The sequence below is a fragment of the Argentina silus genome (genome assembly GCF_951799395.1).
Source record: "Argentina silus genome assembly, chromosome: 15".
In the NCBI taxonomy this organism is placed as follows: Eukaryota; Metazoa; Chordata; class Actinopteri; order Argentiniformes; family Argentinidae; genus Argentina; species Argentina silus.
The window spans coordinates 18,027,462-18,055,217 of NC_139669.1; the positions used below are offsets into that span (position 1 = coordinate 18,027,462).

General features: G+C 42.7%; 6 protein-coding genes and 1 pseudogene across 7 annotated transcripts; all 7 read right to left on the bottom strand.

Moving 5' to 3' along the window:
* Window positions 1-631: 631 nt before the first annotated feature.
* On the bottom strand, window positions 632-3,076 carry LOC310816097 (protocadherin alpha-7-like; the record flags this gene model as incomplete). Its single annotated transcript, XM_083686104.1, has 1 exon — window positions 632-3,076. The coding sequence occupies one exon, from the start codon at window positions 3,074-3,076 to the stop codon at window positions 632-634; it is 2,445 nt and encodes an 814-aa protein (XP_083542230.1).
* A 680-nt stretch (window positions 3,077-3,756) lies between these two features.
* Window positions 3,757-9,179, bottom strand: LOC310816098 (protocadherin alpha-3-like; the record flags this gene model as incomplete). Its single annotated transcript, XM_083686105.1, has 2 exons — window positions 3,757-5,931; window positions 8,946-9,179. 2 exons carry the CDS (start codon window positions 9,177-9,179, stop codon window positions 3,757-3,759), a joined length of 2,409 nt encoding a protein of 802 aa, XP_083542231.1.
* A 495-nt stretch (window positions 9,180-9,674) lies between these two features.
* On the bottom strand, window positions 9,675-15,302 carry LOC310816099 (protocadherin alpha-3-like; annotated as a pseudogene). The gene is made up of 3 exons: window positions 12,938-15,302; window positions 9,873-10,037; window positions 9,675-9,719 (listed from the first exon to the last, which is right to left on the bottom strand). The product of its transcript is annotated as a protocadherin alpha-3-like (transcript).
* A 653-nt stretch (window positions 15,303-15,955) lies between these two features.
* On the bottom strand, window positions 15,956-18,352 carry LOC310816100 (protocadherin alpha-8-like; the record flags this gene model as incomplete). The annotated part of the gene is made up of 1 exon (XM_083686106.1): window positions 15,956-18,352. One exon carries the CDS (start codon window positions 18,350-18,352, stop codon window positions 15,956-15,958), a length of 2,397 nt encoding a protein of 798 aa, XP_083542232.1.
* A 700-nt stretch (window positions 18,353-19,052) lies between these two features.
* LOC310816223 (protocadherin alpha-8-like) lies at window positions 19,053-21,428 on the bottom strand (the record flags this gene model as incomplete). The annotated part of the gene is made up of 1 exon (XM_083686285.1): window positions 19,053-21,428. The coding sequence occupies one exon, from the start codon at window positions 21,426-21,428 to the stop codon at window positions 19,053-19,055; it is 2,376 nt and encodes a 791-aa protein (XP_083542411.1).
* Window positions 21,429-21,697: 269 nt separating this feature from the next.
* On the bottom strand, window positions 21,698-24,399 carry LOC310816102 (protocadherin alpha-8; the record flags this gene model as incomplete). Its single annotated transcript, XM_083686108.1, has 2 exons — window positions 21,698-21,706; window positions 22,036-24,399. The coding sequence occupies 2 exons, from the start codon at window positions 24,397-24,399 to the stop codon at window positions 21,698-21,700; spliced, it is 2,373 nt and encodes a 790-aa protein (XP_083542234.1).
* Window positions 24,400-24,447: 48 nt separating this feature from the next.
* Window positions 24,448-27,373, bottom strand: LOC310816103 (protocadherin alpha-8-like; the record flags this gene model as incomplete). Its single annotated transcript, XM_083686109.1, has 2 exons — window positions 24,448-24,459; window positions 24,998-27,373. The coding sequence occupies 2 exons, from the start codon at window positions 27,371-27,373 to the stop codon at window positions 24,448-24,450; spliced, it is 2,388 nt and encodes a 795-aa protein (XP_083542235.1).
* Between the last annotated feature and the right edge of the window lie 383 nt (window positions 27,374-27,756).

Here is a 27,756-nt window from a genome sequence, read left to right on the forward strand (position 1 = left end):
ACCTATGCTACGCCACTGTCACAAACAACAGCCAATCCATTCAATTCGCGAATACGATTTTTGCTCGTTGGTCGAAAGTATATTGATTCACGGTTTTATCTGTTTAATTCTCCTCAAAGCTCACGACACCAGCCTCGTCTTTCAGCATCTGAATATCAAACCAACGAAGGAGCGGACTCAACGATATTACGAATGGAGCGGGAGCTATATTCTAGTAAATTAGTGACACCATGCGATTCTATCTCACATTGCACGGTTGATAAAACCTTAACCGCAATACCTAATGTTATCTAGGCAAAATACACAAAAAAAAAATAACAACATCGAAACAGGTCTTGTATTTACAAGGTAGACTACATCTTTGCAACATCTTTTTACGCATATGAATGTGTTGTATGTCTGTCTAAACCCCTACCCTATCTCCAAATTATTACGTTCTGGGAGATCGTTTCTGCAAACCTGGAAAACCTTCACCCACGAAGTTTCAGCACCACCTCAAAGGACAGCGATCGTCCTAATAAAAGCTGCTTTGAGAGGATACACCCTCTCATTCCAAAACAACACAATTGATCTATTCAGGCTATGTGTATATTTCGACATTAACGATGAAAATCAGTCCTTAGAGTCACAATTACTTTGAGCAATAAGCATACCAACAGTAAGTAGGCCTAATCGTAGAAAGGAATAACTGATAAAAACGTAATTCAAGTCTTACCTCTCCAGACGCACGCCTTCTGTCTCCGGGGACCACTAGAGTATTCCCATTGCTGCCCGGTACTATAGTAGAACCTATACTCATTCTGGGTCCAACTAACATGTACCGTTTGTCTCCGGATCTGTACTGAATGCTGTGGCACAGTGTCCCGTCGTAATTTGGATCTTGTAAGTACTTGGAGGAATAGTCTGTGGCTTTGGAGCACTGCATTACAATCAACACGATGATACTGATGAGAAAAAGCGCTGAAACTGACCCCAAAGTAATCATCAAATAAAATGTAACGTTGTTCTCCTCCTCGTCTTTTACTGAGCTTTTAACATCAGAAGCTGCAAAAGCCTCTTTGGGCTCCACAGCATTGATAATCACAGTAGCTGTTGCTGAGAGTGAAACGTTCCCATTGTCTTTTACCAGTATGACCAGTTTATGCGAAGCCTCGTCTGTCTCTGTGAATGACCGAAGTGTCCTGATCTGTCCTGTATAGCGGTCCAAACTAAAGAGACTGTGGTCTGTAACTTCCTGGACTGAAAATAATAACCAGCCGTTATATCCTATATCAGCGTCGTAGGCTCTCACTTTAGTCACCAAATGTCCTGCGTTCACATTGCGGGGAATCTCCTCCACACCTTCAGCGGAACCGTTAGCGCCGACTGGATACAAGATCACTGGAGCGTTGTCGTTCTGATCCAGAATGAACACGTTCACTGTGACGTTGCTGCTTAGTGACGGAGTTCCAGAGTCCGTAGCTACAATTTGGAATTTGAATGTTTTAACAGTTTCGAAGTCAAAGTTCTTTAGCGCGGAAATATGTCCGTTATCAGAATTAATATTCAGGAAAGATGCCATATCATTCCGAGCCCCCTCACCTCTAACAATGTGATATGAGATCACAGCATTTTCATTCAAGTCTTTATCAGAGGCGCTAACAGAGAATATGGACGCACCGGGAGCGTTATTTTCCACTAAGTACAGCTCGAGGGGGTTCTGGGAGAATTCTGGGCTGTTATCGTTCACATCTGATATCTGGACGCTCAGAGTTTTGAATGTGGACAGAGGAGGCTGACCACAGTCAGTGGCTGTTATTGTGACGTCATAGTGTGAAACGAGCTCTCGATCTAAACGTTCTTTGGTCACTAAAGAGTACATGTTATCCTGAAATGAGGGTTTCAATTCAAATGGCACGTTATCTGACAGACTACAAATAACTTTTCCATTAATACCGGAGTCTTTATCTGTCACACTGATGAGAGAGATAACAGTGCCGGGTTTAGAATCTTCAGAGACCATATTAGAGAGGGATGTTACATCTATTTCAGGTTTATTGTCATTCAAATCGAGGATTTTTATGATGATTCTGCAATCCGTGCTCATTGGGGGCTGCCCTTTGTCGGTGGCATGAACATCTAGTTTATAAGTATCTACTTCCTCAAAGTCAACGTAACCTTTAACTCGAATTTCACCTGTAACTTTATCTAAACTGAAGACATTATATACCTTGGGGTCAAGTTCACTACCAAAGAGATATTCAACATCGCCATTGACACCGTCGTCCAAATCAGTTGCGCTAACTATTAATACAGTAGTTCCGACTTGGACATTTTCAGACAAAGTAACAGAGTATACTTCTTGGCTAAACACTGGGTGGTTGTCATTGGAATCGAGAACAGCGACAGTGACGTTCAGAGTGGCTGATCTAGGTGGACTTCCACCGTCGACGGCTGTTAAAATTAACCTGTGTTCAGACTGTTTCTCTCTGTCCAAGGGCTTCTGTAAAACTAAGAATGGAATTTTGTCATCTCCCCTGTCTCTTATCTGCATGTCAAAGTGTTCATTGTGGCTTAATTTGTAGACCCGTACTGCATTAATACCAACATCGGGATCTCGCGCGGCGGGCAGTTGGAAGCGCTGCCCTGCGAGAGTAGACTCCGCAATGTCCACTTGTTTCTCTTTCTCTTGGAAACTGGGCGAGTTATCATTAACATCCATAATTTCAACTCCTACATAATGAATTTCTAAAGGATTCTCAACAACCATTTTCAGGTTTACCAAACAGGCCCCATTTCCATCACAAAGCTCCTCTCTATCGATTGTTTTATGAACGTACAAGACGCCATTGTTTTGATTTACCTGAAACAAAGCGTCCTTAGATCCAGAAACAATACGAAACCGCCTCTCCACCAAAGTACTGACGTCTAGTCCCAAATCCTTCGCAATATTTCCAACAACAGACCCCTCTTTAACCTCCTCTGGAATAGAGTATCTGATCTGTGCTGAAACCTGCTCCTCTAAGCACAGCAGCAAAGAGAAACGAAGAGCAACCCACCAGTACTCCCATCTGCGCCTTTGTCCTCCGTCTCCCATTGTAAACAGTCAACCAAACACGGTCCTCAAGAAAAATATCTATAATCGTAATGATCATACAGACAACTCGTACTGAACCATATTGCATCCAAATAGATCGGCAACCAAAAAAGGAGCAGAAATGTTCTCTGACCAACGCACGTCTTACTCTGATGTCCGATCACTTCTCTCGGTTAACGTAGAACAAAATAGCCGTACAAGGGGCAGGGCCAAATCTACAAAACTATACAATCTGTATGCTGGTGTTACACTGACACCCTGTGGCATGGGACTTGGAATAGACCTAAGATATTGATTGTACTGATTGGAGATTTCCTATTAAGTTCAGTACATGTTTTTTCCTATTAAGATCAGTACATACACGACATGAAATTCCAGGGCATAAATTGATGATGAAATGTTAGTAGAGCATAGAGATAGGAGAGACTTCAGCCGGAAGGTAGCTACGGAACAGAAAGCAAATACAAGGAAATAGTAGCTGAAAATCATGTTGTTCGCCAACGAAAGATTTGCTGTAGTTTCAGAACCATGGTGATGGAGAGCAACCTCTATCAACGGCTTTTTTTTTTACGCATGGACCAGTAGGCCTAAACAAGGCTAGCTATACACATAAATGTGTTCTAAAGTATCATATCAGAGCGCGTTGTAGCCTACCTCTCAGTAATAACCAAATCACATTGCTAATACAATTCTTCAATTGATTGTAAATACTTTAAAAGAGCTCTTACCTCTCCAGACGCACGCCTTCTGTGATCGGGGACCACTAGAGTATTCCCATTGCTGCCCGGGACTATAGTAGAACCTATACTCATTCTGGGTCCAACTAACATGTACCGTTTGTCTCCGGATCTGTACTGGATGCTGTGGCACAATGTCCCGTCGTAATTCGGATCTTGTAAATACTTGGAGGAATAGTCTGTGGCTTTGGAGCACTGCATTACAATCAACACGATGATACTGATGAGAAAAAGCGCTGAAACTGACCCCAAAGTAATCATCAAATAAAATGTAACGTTGTTCTCCTCCTCGTCTTTTACTGAGCTTTTAACATCAGAAGCTGCAAAAGCCTCTTTGGGCTCCACAGCGTTGATAATCACAGTAGCTGTTGCTGAAAGTGAAACGTTCCCATTGTCTTTTACCAGTATGACCAGTTTATGCTCAGCCTCGTCTGTCTCTGTGAATGACCGAAGTGTCCTGATCTGTCCTGTATAGCGGTCCAAACTAAAGAGACTGTGGTCTTTAACTTCCTGGACTGAAAATAATAACCAGCCGTTATATCCTATATCAGCATCATAGGCTCTCACTTTAGTCACCAAATGTCCTGCGTTCACATTGCGGGGAATCTCCTCCACACCTTCAGCGGAACCGTTAGCACTGACTGGATACAAGATCACTGGAGCGTTGTCGTTCTGATCCAGAATGAACACTTTCACTGTGACGTTGCTGCTTAGCGACGGAATTCCAGAGTCTGTAGCAACTACTTGGAATTGGAACGTTTTGTGTGCTTCAAAGTCAAAGCTTTTTAGCGCGGAAATATGCCCATTATCAGAATTAATATTCAGGAAAGATGCCATGTCATTGTGTCTCCGCTCACCTCTAACAATGTGATATGAGATCACAGCATTTTCATTCAAGTCTTTATCAGAGGCGCTAACAGAGAATATGGACGCACCGGGAGGGTTATTTTCCACTAAGTACAGCTCGAGGGGGTTCTGGGAGAATTTTGGGCTGTTATCGTTCACATCTGATATCTGGACGCTCAGAGTTTTGAATGTGGACAGAGGAGGCTGACCACAGTCAGTGGCTGTTATTGTGATGTCATAATGGGACATGAATTCCCGATCTAAAAGCTGCCTTGTTACTAGAGAGTACATGTTATCTTGAAATGATGGCTTCAACTCAAATGCTGTATTGTTTGATAAACTACACAACACTTTGCCGTTCATACCAGAATCCTTATCTATCACGCTAATGAGAGAAATAACAGTTCCTGGTTTAGAATCCTCGGAAACTACGTTGGACAGTGATGTCACTTCGACCTCTGGAATATTATCATTAACATCGAGTACTCTTATTACAACTCTACATTGAACAGTCCAAGGAGGCTGTCCCTTGTCCGAAGCCTGCACATCTAGATTGTAAACTTCGGTTTCCTCAAAGTCTACTTCACCTTTCACTCGAATCTCACCGGTGATACTATCCATCTCAAACACATCATAAACCTTACGTTTCAGGGTTTTCCCGAAAGCGTATTCAATGTCACTATTAGGTCCCTCATCTAAGTCAGTAGCATTGATTGTAATTACAAGTGTACCCACTGGGGCATTTTCCTGTAAAGCCACTGAATATGTGTCCTGACTAAATACTGGGCGGTTATCATTGGTATCAATAACAACAACGGTAATATTCAATGTTCCCGACTTTGGCGGATTACCTCCATCAATTGCGGTCAAAATTAACATGTGTTTATTCATCAACTCCCTGTCCAGGTGTTTCTTTAAAACTAAAAACGGTATTTTATCCTCATCTCTGTTTGTAATGTCTATTTCAAAATATTCCGTTTGGCTTAGTTTGTAAAAGCGCAGCGAATTAGTTCCGATATCACTGTCACGAGCAGCATGGATTGGGAAGCGAGTTCCCGGAGGCGTGTGTTCCGCTATTTCCAATAGTTGCTCACTCTCTGGAAAACCAGGGGAGTGATCATTAACATCCATTATTTCTACTCCAACATAATGTATTTCTAGAGGGTTTTCCACAACAATCTTCAGGTTGACAAAGCAAGCGATAGTGCCATCACAAAGCTCTTCTCTGTCGATATTCTTATGAACATACAAGACGCCATTGTTCTGATTTACCTGGAACAGAGCGTCCTTAGATCCAGAAACTATACGAAACCGTCTCTCCACCAAATTGCTGACGTCTAGACCCAAATCCTTCGCAATATTTCCAACAACGGATCCCTCTTTAACCTCCTCCGAAATAGAGTATCTGATCTGTGCAGAAACCTGCTCCCCGAAGTACAGCAGCAAAGAGAAACGCAAAGCAACCCACCAGTACTCCCATTTGCGCCTTTGTCCTCGGTCTCCCATCATTAAACAGACTTAGTCGATTCGAAATTCAAACTGATATGTCTATGTTTCAAATATGTCTGCACAAACGAAGACAACAGTGAAATCTCATGTTGCAAAGACGTCAGATGAAGCATTCCATATCGACCAAAAAATCCACTGTAACATGTCCGCGCAGTTGGCTCAGTTTGCGGTTTGTGTTGAATAAAACAGCCCAGAGAGGGGCAGGGCTAATCTAAAACAATAACTATGAAAGTCTTCTTGTGTTACACTGACACCCCGCGGCCCGGGCTCTATATGGTCTGTTTGAATCTTGATATAGGCATACGCTACCATAAATATGAACTGGGAGTGTTGGAGTTGAATTAGTGAATGCAGCTCAAGCCCTAAATGTGGTCGGAGTTAAGTGAATGCAAGTCCAGGGCCTTCAGCGGGCACAATGGACATCGCCCCAGCGGGCATTTCAGCACCACAACAATGGACACCAACCATCCAAGCTTAAAGGCCCCTCCATTACGCAATGGATGTTACAATGCGACATGATAAATGAACAGCAAAGCTGTGGATATAGAAATTCCACTTCCGTAAAAATAAGTTATACACTTCACCAAAACTTCAAAGGTAGCCCTTAAATTAATCCTAAAATAATAAAAGACATAAGTAGTCCTTACCTCGCCAGAAGCTCTCCTCCTGTCTCCGGGGACCACTAGAGTATTCCCATTGCTGCCCGGGACTATAGTAGAACCTATACTCATTCTGGGTCCAACTAACATGTAACGTTTGTCTCCGGATCTGTATTGGATGCTGTGGCACAGTGTCCCGTCGTAATTCGGATCTTGTAAATACTTGGAGGAATAGTCTGTGGCTTTGGAGCACTGCATTACAATCAACACGATGATACTGATAAGAAAAAGCGCTGAAATTGACCCCAAAGTAATCATCAAATAAAATGTAACGTTGTTTTCCTCCTCGTCTTTTACTGAGCTTTTAACATCAGAAGCTGCAAAAGCCTCTTTGGGCTCCACAGCGTTGATAATCACAGTAGCTGTTGCTGAGAGTGAAACGTTCCCATTGTCTTTTACCAGTATGACCAGTTTATGCGAAGCCTCGTCTGTCTCTGTGAATGACCGAAGTGTTCTGATCTGTCCTGTATAGCGGTCCAAACTAAAGAGACTGTGGTCTGTAACTTCCTGGAGTGAAAATAATAACCAGCCGTTATATCCTATGTCAGCGTCATAAGCTCTCACTTTAGTCACCAAATGTCCTGCGTTCACATTGCGGGGAATCTCCTCCACACCTTCAGCGGAACCGTTAGCGCTGACTGGATACAAGATCACTGGAGCGTTGTCGTTCTGATCCAGAATGAACACTTTCACTGTGACGTTGCTGCTTAGTAACGGAGTTCCAGAGTCTGTAGCTACAACTTGGAATTGGAATGTTTTAACAGTTTCGAAGTCAAAGTTCTTTAGCGCGGAAATATGTCCATTATCAGCATTAATATTAAGGAAAGATGCCATTTCGTTTAGTCTCCCCTCACCTCTAACAATGTGATATGAGATCACAGCATTTTCATTCAAGTCGTTATCAGAGGCGCTAACAGAGAATATGGACGCACCAGGAGCGTTATTTTCCACTAAGTACAGCTCGAGGGGATTCTGGGAGAATTCTGGGCTATTATCATTCACATCTGATATCTGGACGCTCAGAGTTTTGAATGTGGACAGAGGAGGCAGACCACAGTCAGTGGCTTTTATTGTGATGTCATAATGGGACTCAAGCTCTCGATCTAAGCGCCCCATTGTGACCACAGAATACACATTATCCTGAAATGAAGGTTTTAATTCAAATGGCACGCTTTCCAATATACTAGAAATTACTTTACCGTTGATACCGGAGTCTTTATCTGTGACACTGATCAGAGAGATAACAGTTCCTGGTTTTGAGTCTTCGGGAACTGTGTTAGAGAGGGATGTCACATCAATATCTGGTTTATTATCGTTAACATCGATTATCTTTATTAAAACTCTACAATCAACACTTGTTGAAGGCTGTCCTTTATCAGACGCTTGTACATTTAATCTATAAACCTCATTCTCTTCAAAATCAACCTGGCCTTTGATCTTAATTGTACCACTGACCTGATCTAATTCAAATATATCGTGTATTTTACGTTTTATGGTTCTACCCAGAGAGTATTCAACTTCTCCGTTTGGTCCAGCGTCAGCATCGGTTGCGTTTACTGTAAGGACAACAGTTCCTATAGCGGCATTTTCTGGCAATGATACTGAATACACCTCTTGGCTGCAGATGGGACGGTTATCGTTTATATCAAGAACTGTAACAGTTATATTCAAAGTGCCTGACCTTGGTGGAGTCCCTCCATCCAGTGCTGTCAACAATAACATATGTTTAGTGTTTTGCTCTCTGTCCAATGGTTTCTGCAAAATTAAAAAAGGTATATTGTAGCCTTCTCCACTATCTCTCAACTCCAATTCAAAATGTGCATTTTGACGTAACTTATAAGAACGGACAGAGTTAATACCAACATCTGCGTCTCGTGCAGTCTGGAGTTCGAAGCGCGTACCCGGTAACGTATGCTCTGCCATTTCTAGAAACTGGTCCTTTTCAGGGAAAATGGGAGCATTATCGTTGATATCAGTTATTTCCACTCCTACATAATGTATTTCAAGAGGATTTTCAACAACGATTTTCAGGTTAATCAAGCAGGCGCCAATTCCATCACAGAGCTCCTCTCTATCGATATTCTTATGAACGTATAAGACGCCGTTGTTCTGATTTACCTGGAACAGAGCGTCCTTGGATCCAGAAACGATACGAAACCGTCTTTCCATCAAAGTACTGACATCAAGACCCAAATCCTTAGCAATATTTCCAACAACGGACCCCTCTTTAACCTCCTCTGGAATAGAGTATCTGATCTGTGCAGAAACCTGCTCTCCGAAGCACAGCAGCAAAGAAAAACGCAGAGCAACCACCCAGTACTCCCATTTGCGCCTTTGTCCTCCGTCTCCCATCGTTAAACAAAAGAAACAAACACGGTCTTCAATTAATATATATAATCTTCATTGTCATACAGACAAATAATTTTAAAACATACTGAGTCCAATTGATCAGCACCAACAAAATGCAGAAATGATCTCTGACCAATGCACGTCTTACTCTGATGTCCGATCACTTCTCTCGGTTTACGTAGAACAAAACAGCCGTAGAAGGGGCAGGGCCAAATGTACTAACATGTACAGTCTCTCTATGCTGGTGTTACACTGACACCCTGTGGCACGGAACATGGAATCGAGCTAAGATTATGATTCTATTGATTTTTGATTTTTATTAACGACTTGAAAGAATAGGCTGTACAATAACAAGAACATGTTAAGGAGCACAGCAGAAAGATGGAACAGACTTGAGTAGACAAGTAGCTAACACAACGGAACATACAGCAAGTACAATGAAAGTGTAACTTAAACCCACGTTGATCATCTGTGTTGCCAAAAAGATTAGCTGCAGTTTCAGCACCACGCGAGTGGACAGCGACCGTTGTGTACGGGTTTGCCCTACGCAAGACATGAACAGGGTAGCCATACACACACATAAGTCCTAACGTTTGATTTCATGGAGAGCGCATACCTCTAAGTAGTAGCCAAATCACATTGCCAACAAAATATTTAGACCTGCATTGTTGATAAATACTTTGAAACAACTCTTACCTCTCCAGACGCTCTCCTCCTGTGATCGGGGACCACTAGAGTATTCCCATTGCTGCCCGGGACTATAGTAGAACCTATACTCATTCTGGGTCCAACTAACATGTATCGTTTGTCTCCGGATCTGTACTGGATGCTGTGGCACAGTGTCCCGTCGTAATTTGGATCTTGTAAATACTTGGAGGAATAGTCTGTGGCTTTGGAGCACTGCATTACAATCAACACGATAATACTGATGAGAAAAAGCGCTGAAACTGACCCCAAAGTAATCATCAAATAAAATGTAACGTTGTTCTCCTCCTCGTCTTTTACTGAGCTTTTAACATCAGAAGCTGCAAAAGCCTCTTTGGGCTCCACAGCGTTGATAATCACAGTAGCTGTTGCTGACAGTGAAACGTTCCCATTGTCTTTTACCAGTATGACCAGTTTATGCTCAGCCTCGTCTGTCTCTGTGAATGACCGAAGTGTCCTGATCTGTCCTGTATAGCGGTCCAAACTAAAGAGACTGTGGTCTGTAACTTCCTGGAGTGAAAATAATAACCAGCCGTTATATCCTATATCAGCGTCATAGGCTCTCACTTTAGTCACCAAATGTCCTGCGTTCACATTGCGGGGAATCTCCTCCACACCTTCAGCGGAACCGTTAGCGCTGATTGGATACAAGATCACTGGAGCGTTGTCGTTCTGATCCAGAATGAACACGTTCACTGTGACGTTGCTGCTTCGAGACGGAGTTCCAGAGTCTGTAGCTACAACTTGGAATTTAAATGTTTTGAGAGTTTCAAAGTCAAAGTTCTTTAGCGCGGAAATATGTCCATTATCAGAATTGATGTTCAGGAAAGATGCCATATCATTACGAACCCCGTCACCTTTAACAATGTGATATGAGATCACAGCATTTTCATTCAAATCTTTATCAGAGGCGCTAACAGAGAATATGGACGCACCGGGAGCGTTATTTTCCACTAAGTACAGCTCGAGGGGGTTCTGGGAGAATTCTGGGCTGTTATCGTTCACATCTGATATCTGGACGCTCAGAGTTTTGAATGTGGACAGAGGAGGCTGACCACAGTCAGTGGCTGTTATTGTGATGTCATAATGTGACATGAGTTCCCTGTCTAAGTGCCCTTTTGTGACGACAGAATATACATTCTCTTTAAACGAAGGTTTTAATTCAAATGGTACCTCCTCAGTAATACCTGAAATGACTTTACCATTAATTCCAGAATCTTGGTCTGTAACACTGATTAGGGAAATAACTGTCCCTGCCTTTGAGTCCTCAGACACTGTGTTGGAGAGAGATGTCACCTCTATTTCTGGTTTATTATCATTTTCATCAAGTATCTTTATGACAACTCTACAATCAGAGGTCATCGGAGGCTGGCCCATATCAGACGCTTCAACGTTGAATCTATAAACCTCATCCTCCTCAAAGTCAATTTTTCCTTTTACTCGAATTTGACCCGTTACTTTGTCCAATTCAAACATGTCACGCACTCTACGCTTTACTGTTTTACCGAATGTGTATTGAACCTGTCCATTTGATCCTTCGTCTGCATCTGTTGCGTTTATTGTTAGTATACTTCTGCCTATGGGATGATTTTCCGGTAAGGTCACAGAGTAGACCTCTTGGTCACATACAGGCTGATTATCGTTTGTGTCTAGCACAATAACCGTCACGTTAAGAGTGCCAGATCTAGGTGGATTCCCTCCATCCAGTGCTGTCAGTATCAGAGCATGTTTCATCTTCTGTTCCCTGTCCAAGTTTTTCCGTAAAATCAAAAAGGGAATTTTGTCCCCCTCCCCACTGTCTCTCAACTCCAACTCAAAATGCTCATTATGGCTTAATTTATAGAAACGGACGGAGTTTACACCAACGTCGGCATCACGCGCTGTCTGGAGTTCAAAGCGCGCTCCTGGGAGCTTGTTTTCCGTTATTTGTAAGTGCTGTTCATTTTCAGGGAAATTGGGTGAATTATCATTTACATCAGCTATTTCTACACCGACATAGTGGATTTCTAGAGGGTTTTCTACGACAATTTTTAGGTCCATCAGGCAGGCGCTATTACTATCACATAGCTCCTCTCTATCGATATTCTTATGAACGTACAAGACGCCATTGTTCTGATTTACCTGGAACAGAGGGTCCTTGGAACCAGAAACGATACGAAACCGCCTCTCCACCAAAGTACTGACGTCAAGACCCAAATCCTTAGCAATATTTCCAACAACGGTTCCCTCTTTCCCCTCCTCTGCAATAGAGTATCTGATCTGTGCTGAAACCTGCTCTCCGAAGCACAGCAGCAAAGAGAAACGCAGAGCAACCCACCAGTACTCCCATCTGCGCCTTTGTCCTCCGTCTCCCATCGTACAAAATACAACAAAACACGAGTTAAAAATCAGAGCAAAGTGTTCCCTGGAATAAATTGTTCCATGTGTTATTCCTGATAGTGCAATTCATGTAGAGTGAAATCTTGGGAGTTAATTAGTCTATTCCGTTCAACATATCACGGCCGTCTCCGATGTCGATTGGGCTTTTGTGGAGCGAAATGCATCTTTAAGGGGCAGGGCTTGATGTATAAAGCACAACACAGTTATCTAGTATAACACTGACACCATGTGGTGCAGGAATCTGATCTCCACAATTATTTGATCTAATACGCTAGAGCATACTCGTCATATCGGTGTTATGTATCAATACATACACTAGTTCTAATAACGATAGTGTCTGGAGAGTATGAGAAATAAGAAATGGAGGAAGAGGCTAAAGCGAAGGACTTAACAGAAAACTGATAGGCCAAGATAATACACCTGAAGCAGCAGGTAACTCAACATGCTTTCAAATGAAAACAAATGAGTGTTTGATTCAGAACCACCAGAGTGGACAGCAACCATTTTAACGATTTCAAACACTCTCCTCCACAACAAACGGAGAAAACATTCCAGCAAACCATGGAGCAAATTACACAGATAACCGGTTTGATTTGATTGGAATCATAACATTTATTGAAAAAACAGTGATCTAAAAATAATTAGCCAACTTTTAAAAATGTCGAAACAGTTCTTACCTCTCCAGAAGCTCTCCTCCTGTGATCGGGTACCACTAGAGTTATTCCCATTGCTTCCCGGGACTATAGTAGAACCTATACTCATTCTGGGTCCAACTAACATGTACCGTTTGTCTCCGGATCTGTACTGGATGCTGTGGCACAGTGTCCCGTCGTAATTCGGATCTTGTAAATACTTGGAGGAATAGTCTGTGGCTTTGGAGCACTGCATTACAATCAACACGATGATACTGATGAGAAAAAGCGCTGAAACTGACCCCAAAGTAATCATCAAATAAAATGTAACATTGTTCTCCTCCTCGACATTTACTGAGCTTTTAACATCAGAAGCTGCAAAAGCCTCTTTGGGCTCCACAGCGTTGATAATCATAGTAGCTGTTGCTGAGAGTGAAACGTTCCCATTGTCTTTTACCAATATGACCAGTTTATGCTCAGCCTCGTCTGTCTCTGTGAATGACCGAAGTGTCCTGATCTGTCCTGTATAGCGGTCCAAACTAAAGAGACTGTGGTCTGTAACTTCCTGGAGTGAAAATAATAACCAGCCGTTATATCCTATATCAGCGTCATAGGCTCTCACTTTAGTCACCAAATGTCCTGCATTCACATTACGAGGAATCTCCACCACACCTTCAGCGGAACCGTTAGCGCTGACTGGATACAAGATCACTGGAGCGTTGTCGTTCTGATCCAGAATGAACACGTTCACTGTGACGTTGCTGCTTAGAGACGGATTTCCAGAGTCTGTAGCTACAACTTGGAATTTGAACGTTTTGAGGGTTTCAAAGTCAAAGTTCTTTAGCGCGGAAATATGTCCATTATCAGAATTGATGTTCAGGAAAGATGCCATATCATTACGAACCCCGTCACCTTTAACAATGTGATATGAGATCACAGCATTTTCATTCAAATCTTTATCAGAGGCGCTAACAGAGAATATGGACGCACCGGGAGCGTTATTTTCCACTAAGTACAGCTCGAGGGAGTTCTGGGAGAATTCTGGGCTGTTATCGTTCACATCTGATATCTGGACGCTCAGAGTTTTGAATGTGGACAGAGGAGGCTGACCACAGTCAGTGGCTGTTATTGTGATGTCATAATGTGACATGAGTTCCCTGTCTAAGTGCCCTTTTGTGACGACAGAATATACATTCTCTTTAAACGAAGGTTTTAATTCAAATGGTACCTCCTCAGTAATACCTGAAATGACTTTACCATTAATTCCAGAATCTTGGTCTGTAACACTGATTAGGGAAATAACTGTCCCTGGCTTTGAGTCCTCAGACACTGTGTTGGAGAGAGATGTCACCTCTATTTCTGGTTTATTATCATTTTCATCAAGTATCTTTATGACAACTCTACAATCAGAGGTCATCGGAGGCTGGCCCATATCAGACGCTTCAACGTTGAATCTATAAACCTCATCCTCCTCAAAGTCAATTTTTCCTTTTACTCGAATTTGACCCGTTACTTTGTCCAATTCAAACATGTCACGCACTCTACGCTTTACTGTTTTACCGAATGTGTATTGAACCTGTCCATTTGATCCTTCGTCTGCATCTGTTCCGTTTACTGTTAGTATACTTCTGCCTATGGGATGATTTTCCGGTAAGGTCACAGAGTAGACCTCTTGGTCACATACAGGCTGATTATCGTTTGTGTCTAGCACAATAACCGTCACGTTAAGAGTGCCAGATCTAGGTGGATTCCCTCCATCCAGTGCTGTCAGTATCAGAGCATGTTTGATCTTCTGCTCCCTGTCCAAGTGTTTCCGTAAAATCAAAAAGGGAATTTTGTCCCCCTCCCCACTGTCTCTCAACTCCAACTCAAAATGCTCATTATGGCTTAATTTATAGAAACGGACGGAGTTTACACCAACGTCGGCATCACGCGCTGTCTGGAGTTCAAAGCGCGCTCCTGGGAGCTTGTTTTCCGTTATTTGTAAGTGCTGTTCATTTTCAGGAAAATTGGGTGAATTATCATTTACATCAGCTATTTCTACACCGACATAGTGGATTTCTAGAGGGTTTTCTACGACAATTTTTAGGTCCATCAGGCAGGCGCTATTACTATCACATAGCTCCTCTCTATCGATATTCTTATGAACGTACAAGACGCCATTGTTCTGATTTACCTGGAACAGAGGGTCCTTGGAACCAGAAACGATACGAAACCGCCTCTCCACCAAAGTACTGACGTCAAGACCCAAATCCTTAGCAATATTTCCAACAACGGTTCCCTCTTTCCCCTCCTCTGCAATAGAGTATCTGATCTGTGCTGAAACCTGCTCTCCGAAGCACAGCAGCAAAGAGAAACGCAGAGCAACCCACCAGTACTCCCATCTGCGCCTTTGTCCTCCGTCTCCCATCGTACAAAATACAACAAAACACGAGTTAAAAATCAGAGCAAAGTGTTCCCTGGAATAAATTGTTCCATGTGTTATTCCTGATAGTGCAATTCATGTAGAGTGAAATCTTGGGAATTAATTAGTCTATTCCGTTCAACATATCACGGCCGTCTCCGATGTCGATTGGGCTTTTGTGGAGCGAAATGCATCTTTAAGGGGCAGGGCTTGATGTATTAAGCACAACACAGTTATCTAGTATAACACTGACACCATGTGGTGCAGGAATCTGATCTCCACAATTATTTGATCTAATACGCTAGAGCATACTCGTCATATCGGTGTTATGTATCAATACATACACTAGTTTCAATAACGATAGTGGCTGGAGAGTATGAGAAATAAGAAATGGAGGAAGAGGCTAAAGCGAAGGACTTAACAGAAAACTGATAGGCCAAGATAATACACCTGAAGCAGCAGGTAACTCAACATGCTTTCAAATGAAAACAAATGAGCGTTTGATTCAGAACCACCAGAGTGGACAGCAACCATTTTAACGATTTCAAACACTCTCCTCCACAACAAACGGAGAAAACATTCCAGCAAATTACACAGATAACCGGTTTGATTTGATTGGAATCATAACATTTATTGAAAAAACAGTGATCTAAAAATAATTAGCCAACTTTTAAAAATGTCGAAACAGTTCTTACCTCTCCAGAAGCTCTCCTCCTGTGATCGGGTACCACTAGAGTATTCCCATTGCTTCCCGGGACTATAGTAGAACCTATACTCATTCTGGGTCCAACTAACATGTACCGTTTGTCTCCGGATCTGTACTGGATGCTGTGGCACAGTGTCCCGTCGTAATTCGGATCTTGTAAATACTTGGAGGAATAGTCTGTGGCTTTGGAGCACTGCATTACAATCAACACGATGATACTGATGAGAAAAAGCGCTGAAACTGACCCCAAAGTAATCATCAAATAAAATGTAACATTGTTCTCCTCCTCGACATTTACTGAGCTTTTAACATCAGAAGCTGCAAAAGCCTCTTTGGGCTCCACAGCGTTGATAATCATAGTAGCTGTTGCTGAGAGTGAAACGTTCCCATTGTCTTTTACCAATATGACCAGTTTATGCTCAGCCTCGTCTGTCTCTGTGAATGACCGAAGTGTCCTGATCTGTCCTGTATAGCGGTCCAAACTAAAGAGACTGTGGTCTGTAACTTCCTGGAGTGAAAATAATAACCAGCCGTTATATCCTATATCGGCGTCATAGGCTCTCACTTTAGTCACCAAATGTCCTGCATTCACATTACGAGGAATCTCCACCACACCTTCAGCGGAACCGTTAGCGCTGACTGGATACAAGATCACTGGAGCGTTGTCGTTCTGATCCAGAATGAACACGTTCACTGTGACGTTGCTGCTTAGAGACGGATTTCCAGAGTCTGTAGCTACAACTTGGAATTGAAACGTTTTGAGGGTTTCAACATCAAAGCTTTTAAGCGCGGAAATATGTCCATTATCAGAATTCATATTCAAGAAAGATGCCATATCATTGTTTTTCCCCTCACTTCTAACAATGTGATATGAGATCACAGCATTTTCATTCAAGTCGTTATCAGAGGCGCTAACAGAGAATATGGACGCACCGGGAGCGTTATTTTCCACTAAGTACAGCTCGAGGGGGTTCTGGGAGAATTCTGGGCTATTATCGTTCACATCTGATATCTGGACGCTCAGAGTTTTGAATGTGGACAGAGGAGGCTGACCACAGTCAGTGGCTGTTATTGTGATGTCATAATTGGACACAAGCTCTCGATCTAAGCACCCCTTTGTAACGACAGAATACACATTTTCTTTATATGATGGCTTTAACTCAAAAGGGGCGTTTTCTGATATACTTGATATTACTTTCCCATTCATGCTGGAGTCTTTATCTATCACACTAATGAGAGATATGACTGTTCCTGGTTTTGCGTCTTCAGCCACTGTATTTGAGAGAGAGGTAACATCTATCTCTGGTTTATTATCGTTGACATCTATTATCTTTATAGTAACTCTACATTCTACAGTTAAGGGAGGTTGTCCTTTGTCTGAGGCCTGCACATCTAATTTATAGACCTCTGTGTCCTCGAAGTCCACTTCACCCTTTACTCTAATCTCTCCACTTAAGCTATCCAGTTCAAAAATATCATAGACTTTTCGCCTTAAGGTTTTGCCAAGGCTGTACTCAATGTCACCATTACTCCCATAATCTGAATCCGTTGCGTTTACTCGAATCACAATTGTACCAATTGGAACATTTTCAGGTATCCTAACGTGATAGGTGTCTTGACTAAAAACGGGCCGGTTATCATTAATATCCAGAACGATAATGGTAACATTAAGAGTCCCTGATCTTTGAGGATTACCTCCATCTACCGCTGTTAAAAGTAGCATGTGATTTACTTTTTGTTCTCTATCCAGGGACTTCTTTAATACCAAAAACGGTATTTTGTCATCATCACTTTGCCGAACATCGATTTCAAAATGATCATTTGATGTTATTTTGTACGAATGAACTGAATTCATCCCGACATCAGGGTCACGAGCTGCATGGAGTTGGAATCGCGTCCCCGGTGAAGTATGCTCAGCTATCTCAAATCGCTGCTCTTTTTCTGGGAAACTAGGGGAGTGATCATTCACATCTGTAATTTCTAAACCAACATAATGTATTTCAAGCGGATTTTCAACAACGATTTTCAGATCCATCAGGCATGCGCTATTGCTACCACAGAGCTCCTCTCTGTCGATTGTCTGAAGAATGGACAAAACGCCATTGTTCTGATTTACCTGGAACAGAGCGTCCTTAGATCCAGAAACGATACGAAATCGTCTATCCACCAAAGTACTGACGTCAAGACCCAAGTCCTTGGCTATATTTCCAACAATTGACCCCTCTTTACCCTCCTCAGGGATAGAGTATCTAATCTGTGCAGAAACCTGCTCCCCGAAGCACAGCAGCAGAAAGAAACGCAGAGCAAACCACCAATACTCCCATCTGCGCCTTTGTCCTCCGTCTTCCATCATAAGGCAAACACACACGCTCCTAAATGAAAAATGTATATCCTAATGATCAGATGGCAAACTCGTATTGATCCATACTGAATCCCACGATTAACACTGAAAAAAAAACACTACTATCTCTGGCCATTGCCATAACACGTCTTACTCAGCGGTCCGCTCACTTCTTTTGGTTTACGGAACAAAACCGTCCTATGAGGGGCAGGGCCTAATCAACACAACGATGAACTCCGTCTGCTTATGTTACACTGACACCCTGTGGACCGGAATTCTGGTAAACAGAAGTGTACAAGCCCGTGCAGTTATTATGTGTATATCTTCGACCAAGATCAGTAAATACACTTGAAATGGGATGATGATAATCTTAAAAAGAATGACAAAAGGTAAAGGGGCAGCTGGGATATATAGACGTGGAGTTGACCGAGGGGAAAGGTAAAGCTAACAAAAAACAAAAGTAAACCTCCAAGTAGCCCGAAAAAACAACACATACGAACAAAAATAGCTTCGATTTCAGCACCACGAGAATAGACAGCAAACGATCTTGCATTAGCCTACGGATGGACAATACAGTAAAAAAAAAACTCAGGGAGCCAAATAACCTACAAAAGTAAGACATCTTGTCTGGTTTTATGGAGAGCAGGTCATACCTCTCTAAAATGCTCAAACCAAATGGCCAACAAGTGACGTATTGTTTGTAGATATTTTAAACAGTTCTTACCTCTCCAGAAGCTCTCCTGTGATCGGGGACCACGAGAGTATTTCCATTGCTGCCCGGGACTATAGTAGAACCTATACTCATTCTGGGTCCAACTAACATGTACCGTTTGTCTCCGGATCTGTACTGGATGCTGTGGCACAATGTCCCGTCGTAATTTGGATCTTGTAAATACTTGGAGGAATAGTCTGTGGCTTTGGAGCACTGCATTACAATCAACACGATGATACTGATGAGAAAAAGCGCTGAAACTGACCCCAAAGTAATCATCAAATAAAATGTAACGTTGTTCTCCTCCTCGTCTTTAACTGAGCTTTTAACATCAGAAGCTGCAAACGCCTCTTTGGGCTCCACAGCGTTGATAATCACAGTAGCTGTTGCTGACAGTGAAACGTTCCCATTGTCTTTTACCAGTATGACCAGTTTATGCTCAGCCTCGTCTGTCTCTGTGAATGACCGAAGTGTCCTGATCTGTCCTGTATAGCGGTCCAAACTAAAGAGACTGTGGTCTGTAACTTCCTGGAGTGAAAACAATAACCAGCCGTTATATCCTATATCAGCGTCATAGGCTCTCACTTTCGTCACCAAATGTCCTGCGTTCACATTGCGGGGAATCTCCTCCACACCTTCAGCGGAACCGTTAGCGCTGACTGGATACAAGATCACTGGAGCGTTGTCGTTCTGATCCAGAATGAATACGTTCACTGTGACGTTGCTGCTTAGAGATGGAGTTCCAGAGTCTGTAGCTACAACTTGGAATTGGAACTTTTTAACATTTTCAAAGTCAAAGCTTTTTAGCGCGGAAATATGCCCATTATCAGAATTAATATTGAGGAAAGATGCCATATCATTCCGAACCCCGTCACCCCTAACAATGTGATATGAGATCACAGCATTTTCATTCAAGTCTTTATCAGAGGCGCTAACAGAGAATATGGACGCACCGGGAGCGTTATTTTCCACTAAGTACAGCTCAAGGGGGTTCTGGGAGAATTCTGGGCTGTTATCGTTCACATCTGATATCTGGACGCTCAGAGTTTTGAATGTGGACAGAGGAGGCAGACCACAGTCAGTGGCTGTTATTGTGATGTCATAATGGGACGTAAGTTCTCTGTCTAACCGTCCCTTCGTGACCACAGAATACACATTATCCTGAAATGACGGTTTTAACTCAAATGGCACATTTTCTGGTATACTAGATATGACTTTACCATTTATGCTTGAATCTTTGTCTGTAACACTAATAAGAGATATGACAGTACCAGCTTTCGAGTCCTCAGACACTGTATTGGAGAGAGATGTCACCTCTATTTCTGGTTTATTATCATTTTCATCAAGTATCTTTATGACAACTCTACAATCAGAAGTCATTGGAGGTTGACCCTTATCATAAGCTTCCACGTTAAATCTATAAACCTCATTCTCTTCAAAGTTAATATTTCCTTTCACTCGAATTTGACCCGTTTCTTTGTCCAATTCAAAAATGTCACGCACTCTTCGCTTTACTGTTTCACCGAATGTGTATTGAACATGTCCATTTGACCCTTCGTCTGCATCTGTTGCGTTTACTGTTACTATACTTCTGCCTATAGGAGCATTTTCCGCTAACGTTACAGAGTAGACCTCTTGGCCACATACAGGCTGATTATCATTTGTATCTAGCACAGTAACCGTCACGTTAAGAGTGCCAGATCTAGGTGGATTCCCTCCATCCAGTGCTGTCAGTATCAGAGCATGTTTGATCTTCTGCTCCCTGTCCAAGTGTTTCCGTAAGATTAAAAAGGGAATTTTGTCCCCCTCCCCACTGTCTCTTAACTCCAACTCAAAATGCTCATTCTGGCTTAATTTATAGAAACGGACGGAGTTTACACCAACGTCGGCATCACGCGCTGTCTGGAGTTCAAAGCGTGCTCCCGGGAGCTTGTTTTCCGTTATTTGTAATCGCTGTTGCATTTCAGGGAAATTTGGAGAGTTATCATTTATATCCGCTATTTCTACTCCTACATAATGTATTTCGAGGGGATTTTCAACAACAATTTTCAGGTTAATCAAACAGGCGGCAGTTCCATCACAGAGTTCCTCTCTATCGATGTTCTTATGGACGTACAAGAAGCCATTGTTCTGATTTACCTGGAACAGAGCGTCCTTAGATCCAGAAACGATACGAAACCGCCTCTCCACCAAAGTACTGACGTCAAGACCCAAATCCTTTGCAACATTTCCAACAACGGATCCCTCTTTCCCCTCTTCTGGAATAGAGTATCTGATCTGTGCTGAAACCTGCTCCCCGAAGCACAGCAGCAAAGAAAAACGCAGAGCAACCCACCAATACTCCCATCTGCGCCTTTGTCCTCCGTCTCCCATCATTAATCAGACCTTCAATCGTCTCTTAATTCAAAGTGATTTGTTTCTTCAAATCAGATTCTCCACCAATAAAAATATAACTGACATGTCATGATTGAAAACCGTCAAATTAAGCAGTCCTTTTCGACTAACATAGAACCTCTTGCTTGCATGTCCGTGCAGTGAGCTCTGTTTTTGTTGAATAAAATAGCCCAGAGAGGGGCAGGGCTAATCTAAAACAAGAACTGTAACAGTCTCCTTGTGTTACACTGACACCCGGCGGCCCGGCTCTATAGAGTCTGTTTGAATCATGATATTGGCTCACGATACAATACACATGAGCAGGCAGTGTGTGAGTTACATTAGTGAATGCAGCTCCAGCAAGTTCAGAACCTTCAATGGATATCGCCCAAGCAGGCATTTCAGAACCACAGCATGGACAGCAACCACACAAGCTGGTGTGCCCCTCCATTACGCACTGGATATTACAAAACGACATGAGAAATTAATAGCAAAGCGGTGGCTATGGAAATCCACTTTCGTAAAAATAAAGTATACACTTCACCAAAACTTCAAAAGTAGCCCTGAAATGAATCCTGAAATAATAAAAGACGTGAGTAGTTCTTACCTCTCCAGAAGCTCTCCTTCTGTCTCCGGGGACCACTAGAGTATTCCCATTGCTGCCCGGGACAATAGTAGAACCTATACTCATTCTGGGTCCAACTAACATGTACCGTTTGTCTCCGGATCTGTACTGGATGCTGTGGCACAATGTCCCGTCGTAATTCGGATCTTGTAAATACTTGGAGGAATAGTCTGTGGCTTTGGAGCACTGCATTACAATCAACACGATGATACTGATGAGAAAAAGCGCTGAAACTGACCCCAAAGTAATCATCAAATAAAATGTAACGTTGTTCTCCTCCTCGTCTTTAACTGAGCTTTTAACATCAGAAGCTGCAAAAGCCTCTTTGGGCTCCACAGCGTTGATAATCACAGTAGCTGTTGCTGACAGTGAAACGTTCCCATTGTCTTTTACCAGTATGACCAGTTTATGCTCAGCCTCGTCTGTCTCTGTGAATGACCGAAGTGTCCTGATCTGTCCTGTATAGCGGTCTAAACTAAAGAGACTGTGGTCTGTAACTTCCTGGAGTGAAAACAATAACCAGCCGTTATATCCTATATCAGCGTCATAGGCTCTCACTTTAGTCACCAAATGTCCTGCGTTCACATTGCGGGGAATCTCCTCCACACCTTCAGCGGAACCGTTAGCTCTGACTGGATACAAGATCACTGGAGCGTTGTCGTTCTGATCCAGAATGAACACGTTCACTGTGACGTTGCTGCTTCGAGACGGAGTTCCAGAGTCTGTAGCTACAACTTGGAATTTAAATGTTTTGAGGGTTTCAAAGTCAAAACTTTTTAGCGCGGAAATATGTCCATTATCAGAATTAATATTTAGGAAAGACGCCATATCATTCCGAACCCCGTCACCTCTAACAATGTGATATGAGATAACAGCATTTTCATTCAAGTCTTTATCAGAGGCGCTAACAGAGAATATGGACGCACCAGGAGAGTTATTTTCCACTAAGTACAGCTCGAGGGGGTTCTGGGAGAATTCTGGGCTGTTATCGTTCACATCTGATATCTGGACGCTCAGAGTTTTGAATGCGGACAGAGGAGGCTGACCACAGTCAGTGGCTGTTATTGTGACGTCATAGTGTGATACAACCTCTCGATCTAAACGTTGTTTGGTCACTAAAGAGTACATGTTATCTTGAAATGAGGGTTTTAATTCAAATGGTGCATCATCTGAGAGACTACACAACACTTTCCCATTAACACCAGAGTCTTTGTCACTTACACTTATCAGAGATATGACAGTTCCAGGCTTTGAATTTTCAGAGACCATATTAGACAGAGATGTCACCTCTATTTCGGGTTTATTATCATTCATGTCTTTGATCTTGATTATAACCCTGCATTCTGTCGTCATAGGAGGCTGACCTTTATCGGAAGCTATAATATCAGCTCTGTAAACCTCAGTATCCTCAAAGTCTATATCGGCCTTTACCAATAGTTCACCAGTAATGGAATCCAAGCTAAACGTGTCATATACCTTCCTTTTTAGGTTTTTGACGAACGAATAAATAACCTCGGAATACAGACCATCGTCCGTATCGGTAGCATGAACTTTAGTCACAATGGTTCCAACTTCAACATTTTCCTGTACAGACACGGAATACACGTCCTGGCTGAATACTGGACGGTTGTCATTATTATCAAGAACAGTGACTGAAATGTTCACATGCCCTGATCTCGGGGGATTCCCGCCATCAATTGCTGTCAAAATGAGAACATGATTGCTTTCATGTTCCCTATCAAGAGATTTGTGGAGTTTCAAAACAGGAATTTTTCCTTCATCGCCACTCTCTCGCATCTCCAGGTCGAAATATTCGTTATGGCTTACTGTATATAAACGGACGGAATGTATCCCAGAGTCAGGATCACGTGCAGCCTGTAGTTGGAAACCTGTCCCGGGAAGAGTAGATTCAGCTATTTCCAAGTGCTGCTCTTTCTCTATAAAACTAGGCGAATGATCGTTCACATCAGTAATCTCTACTCCTACATAATGAATCTCTAAAGGGTTTTCAACAACGATTTTCAAGTTGATCATACATGCGCCATTTCCATCACAGACCTCCTCTCTGTCGATCTTCCTATGAACGGACAAGACGCCATTGTTCTGATTTACCTGGAAAAGAGCGTCCTTAGATCCAGAAACGATACGAAACCGTCTCTCCACCAAAGTACTGACTTCAAGACCCAAATCTTTCGCAATATTTCCAACAACGGACCCCTCTTTAACCTCCTCTGGAATAGAGTATCTGATCTGTGCTGAAACCTGCTCCCCGAAGCACAGCAGCAAAGAGAAACGCAGAGCAATCCACCAGTACTCCCATCTGCGCCTTTGTCCTCCGTCTCCCATCATAAAACAGACCTTCACTCGTCCCTTAATTCAAACTGATATGTTTCTTCAAATCAGATTCTCCACAAACAAAGACACAAGTTAAATATCATGATTCAAAACCGTCAGATGAAGCATTTCTTTTCGACAAACATAGAACCTCTTACTTGCATATCCGCGCAGTGAGCTCTGTTTGTGTAGAATAAAACAGCCTAGAGAGGGGCAGGGCCTGATCTAAAACGAATAACGATAGAAGTCTCCTTGTGTTACACTGACACCCGGCGGCCCGGCACTATAGGGTCTGTTTGAATCATGATATTGGATACGCTGCAATAAATATTAGCGGGACGTGTTTGAGTTAAATTAGTGAATGCAGCCCTAATTGTGGACGGAGCTAAGTAAATGCAAGTCTAGAGTCTTCAACGGGCACAATGGACATCGCCCCAGCGGGCATTTCAGCAACCCAACAGTGGACAGTAACCATCCAATACGCACTGGATATTACAATACTAAATGAGAAATGAACAGCAATGGAAATTCTATTTATGTAAAAAAAAAATGGTATACACTTCACCAACACCAAAGTAGCCCTTAAATGACTCCTGAAACAATAAAAGACATAAGTAATCCTTACCTCTCCAGAAGCTCTCCTCCTGTCTCCGGGTACCACTAGAGTATTCCCATTGCTGCCCGGGACAATAGTAGAACCTATACTCATTCTGGGTCCAACTAACATGTACCGTTTGTCTCCGGATCTGTACTGGATGCTGTGGCACAGTGTCCCGTCGTAATTCGGATCTTGTAAATACTTGGAGGAATAGTCTGTGGCTTTGGAGCACTGCATTACAATCAACACGATGATACTGATAAGAAAAAGCGCTGAAACGGACCCCAAAGTAATCATCAAATAAAATGTGACGTTGTTCTCCTCCTCGACATTTACTGAGGTTTTAACATCAGAAGCTGCAAAAGCTTCTTTAGGCTCCACAGCGTTGATAATCACAGTAGCTGTTGCTGAGAGTGAAACGTTCCCATTGTCTTTTACCAGTATGACCAGTTTATGCTCAGCCTCGTCTGTCTCTGTGAATGACCGAAGTGTCCTGATCTGTCCTGTATAGCGGTCCAAACTAAAGAGACTGTGGTCTGTAACTTCCTGGAGTGAAAACAATAACCAGCCGTTATATCCTATATCAGCGTCATAGGCTCTCACTTTAGTCACCAAATGTCCTGCGTTCACATTGCGGGGAATCTCCTCCACACCTTCAGCGGAACCGTTAGCGCTGACTGGATACAAGATCACTGGAGCGTTGTCGTTCTGATCCAGAATGAACACATTCACTGTGACGTTGCTGCTTAGCAACGGAGTTCCTGAGTCTTTGGCAATTACGTGAAACTGGAACTTTTTGAGCGTCTCAAAGTCAAAGGTCTTTAGTGCATATATGGTACCATTGCCTTCATTTATATTTAGGAAGGATGTAACGCTTTGCCCTGTGCTCATACGGTCCAGTGAATAAGAAACCAGTGCATTTTCGCCTTCATCCACATCAGATGCGCTAACAGAGAAGATTGCCACACCAGGCTTGTTGTTCTCAACTACATAGAAAGTATATGGGCTCTGAGTGAAGAGAGGACTGTTGTCATTAACATCTAGTACCTGCACTTGAATCACTTTAGTTGAAGACAACGCTGGGGACCCTAAGTCATTCGCTGTGATTGTAATATCATACAGAGATTTGGATTCTTTATCAAGGTAGTCCTTGGTGACTAAGGAATAGAACTGTCCATCGGGGGAGGGCTTAAGATCAAACGGTATCTCCTTTGGTAAAGAACATACAACCTGTCCGTTCACACCGGAGTCTAAGTCGGTCACCCCCATCAGCGCCACCACGGTACCGGTAGGCGCATCCTCAGGTATCTGGCTGGACAGCGAGGTGACGTCAATCTCGGGCCTGTTGTCGTTCACATCCTCCACTCTGACCAGCACGTTGCAGTGTGTGGAGAGAGACACCGCTCCCTTATCCGCTGCCAAGACCTTCATCTCGTAAACTTGCTTCTTCTCAAAGTCAAGGCCCCCCTTCACCTTTAGTTCCCCCGTATTACTGTCCAACTCAAAGGGCTCAGCTGATAAACCTCTGAATTTACTCCGTAAAGAATACTCGACCTCGCCATTCACTCCTTCGTCCGAATCAGAGGCATTAATTTGTAACAAAAAAGTTCCCTTCGGTACATTTTCCTTTATGGTAACGGTGTATTTTTGCTTATCACACACGGGCGGATTGTCATTAACATCAGACACAATAACGGTGATGTTGAGAGCTCCCGACCTCTGTGGTTTACCCCCGTCTATAGCTGTTAACAACAAATCATATTGTGCAATATGTTCTCTATCCAGAGGCCTTTGTAAAATTAAAAATGGAATTTTGCCATCGTCACCAAAATCCTCTGTTTCAAGTCGAAAATATTGGTTCTGGCTTAATTTATATGATTGCAACGAATGTGAGCCAATATCCGGGTCGTGGGCCCCTTCCAACTGGAGTCGGGCTCCAGTGATAGCAGACTCTAATATCTCTAAGTTGTATTTTTCATCTGGAAATATAGGGGAGTTATCGTTTATATCAATTATCTCCACAGTTACTTGGTGCATCTCTAGCGGATTCTCTATCACCGCTTTCAGGTTTATTAAACATGGAATTGTTTTTCCGCACAACTCCTCTCTATCTATTCTGTGATTCACTAACAAAGCGCCATCTCTCTGGTTTACCTGGAAGAGCTCTTGCTTTGTTCCCGACACGATGCGAAGATTCCGATCTGCTATTTTCCAGGAGTCGAATTCAAGATCTTTAGCTATATTCCCAACTGCAGTCCCCACTTTTGATTCCTCTTGAATTGAATACCGTATCTGAGCGGAGATTCCTTTCAAATTAAGCAAAAGAAGAGCATAATAGAAAAATGTCCACCCGCCTAGCCACCGTCGTTTGCGGCTTTGTATCGCCATTGTATAACCAAAAAACAATAACCAATAACTTGCTCAGAAATTAAAATGCTCACACAAATTCAGTTTCAGAGGATCCTACGTTGACAGTTAAATCCATTGTTTAGCTACGCGGATTTACCAGCATCTTGATGCTTCCGAGTCTCTGCTGTCACTGAATGAATAATCTCTTCGAGAATGGCCCTTTTACGCGCGCCTCTATTATGCGTTTGTGATGTAATAGCGCCATCATGCGACTTGGCGCATTGTGAGGTTGAGTGTTAAATAACCTCTGCCTGTAACTATTCCTTCTACTGTCAATGAATATCTCGCAGTCCCGTCATGAAGGCACTTAAACATACTCCTGTTCATACTTATAGAGGAGTATAAAGGAAACCACGTCTCAC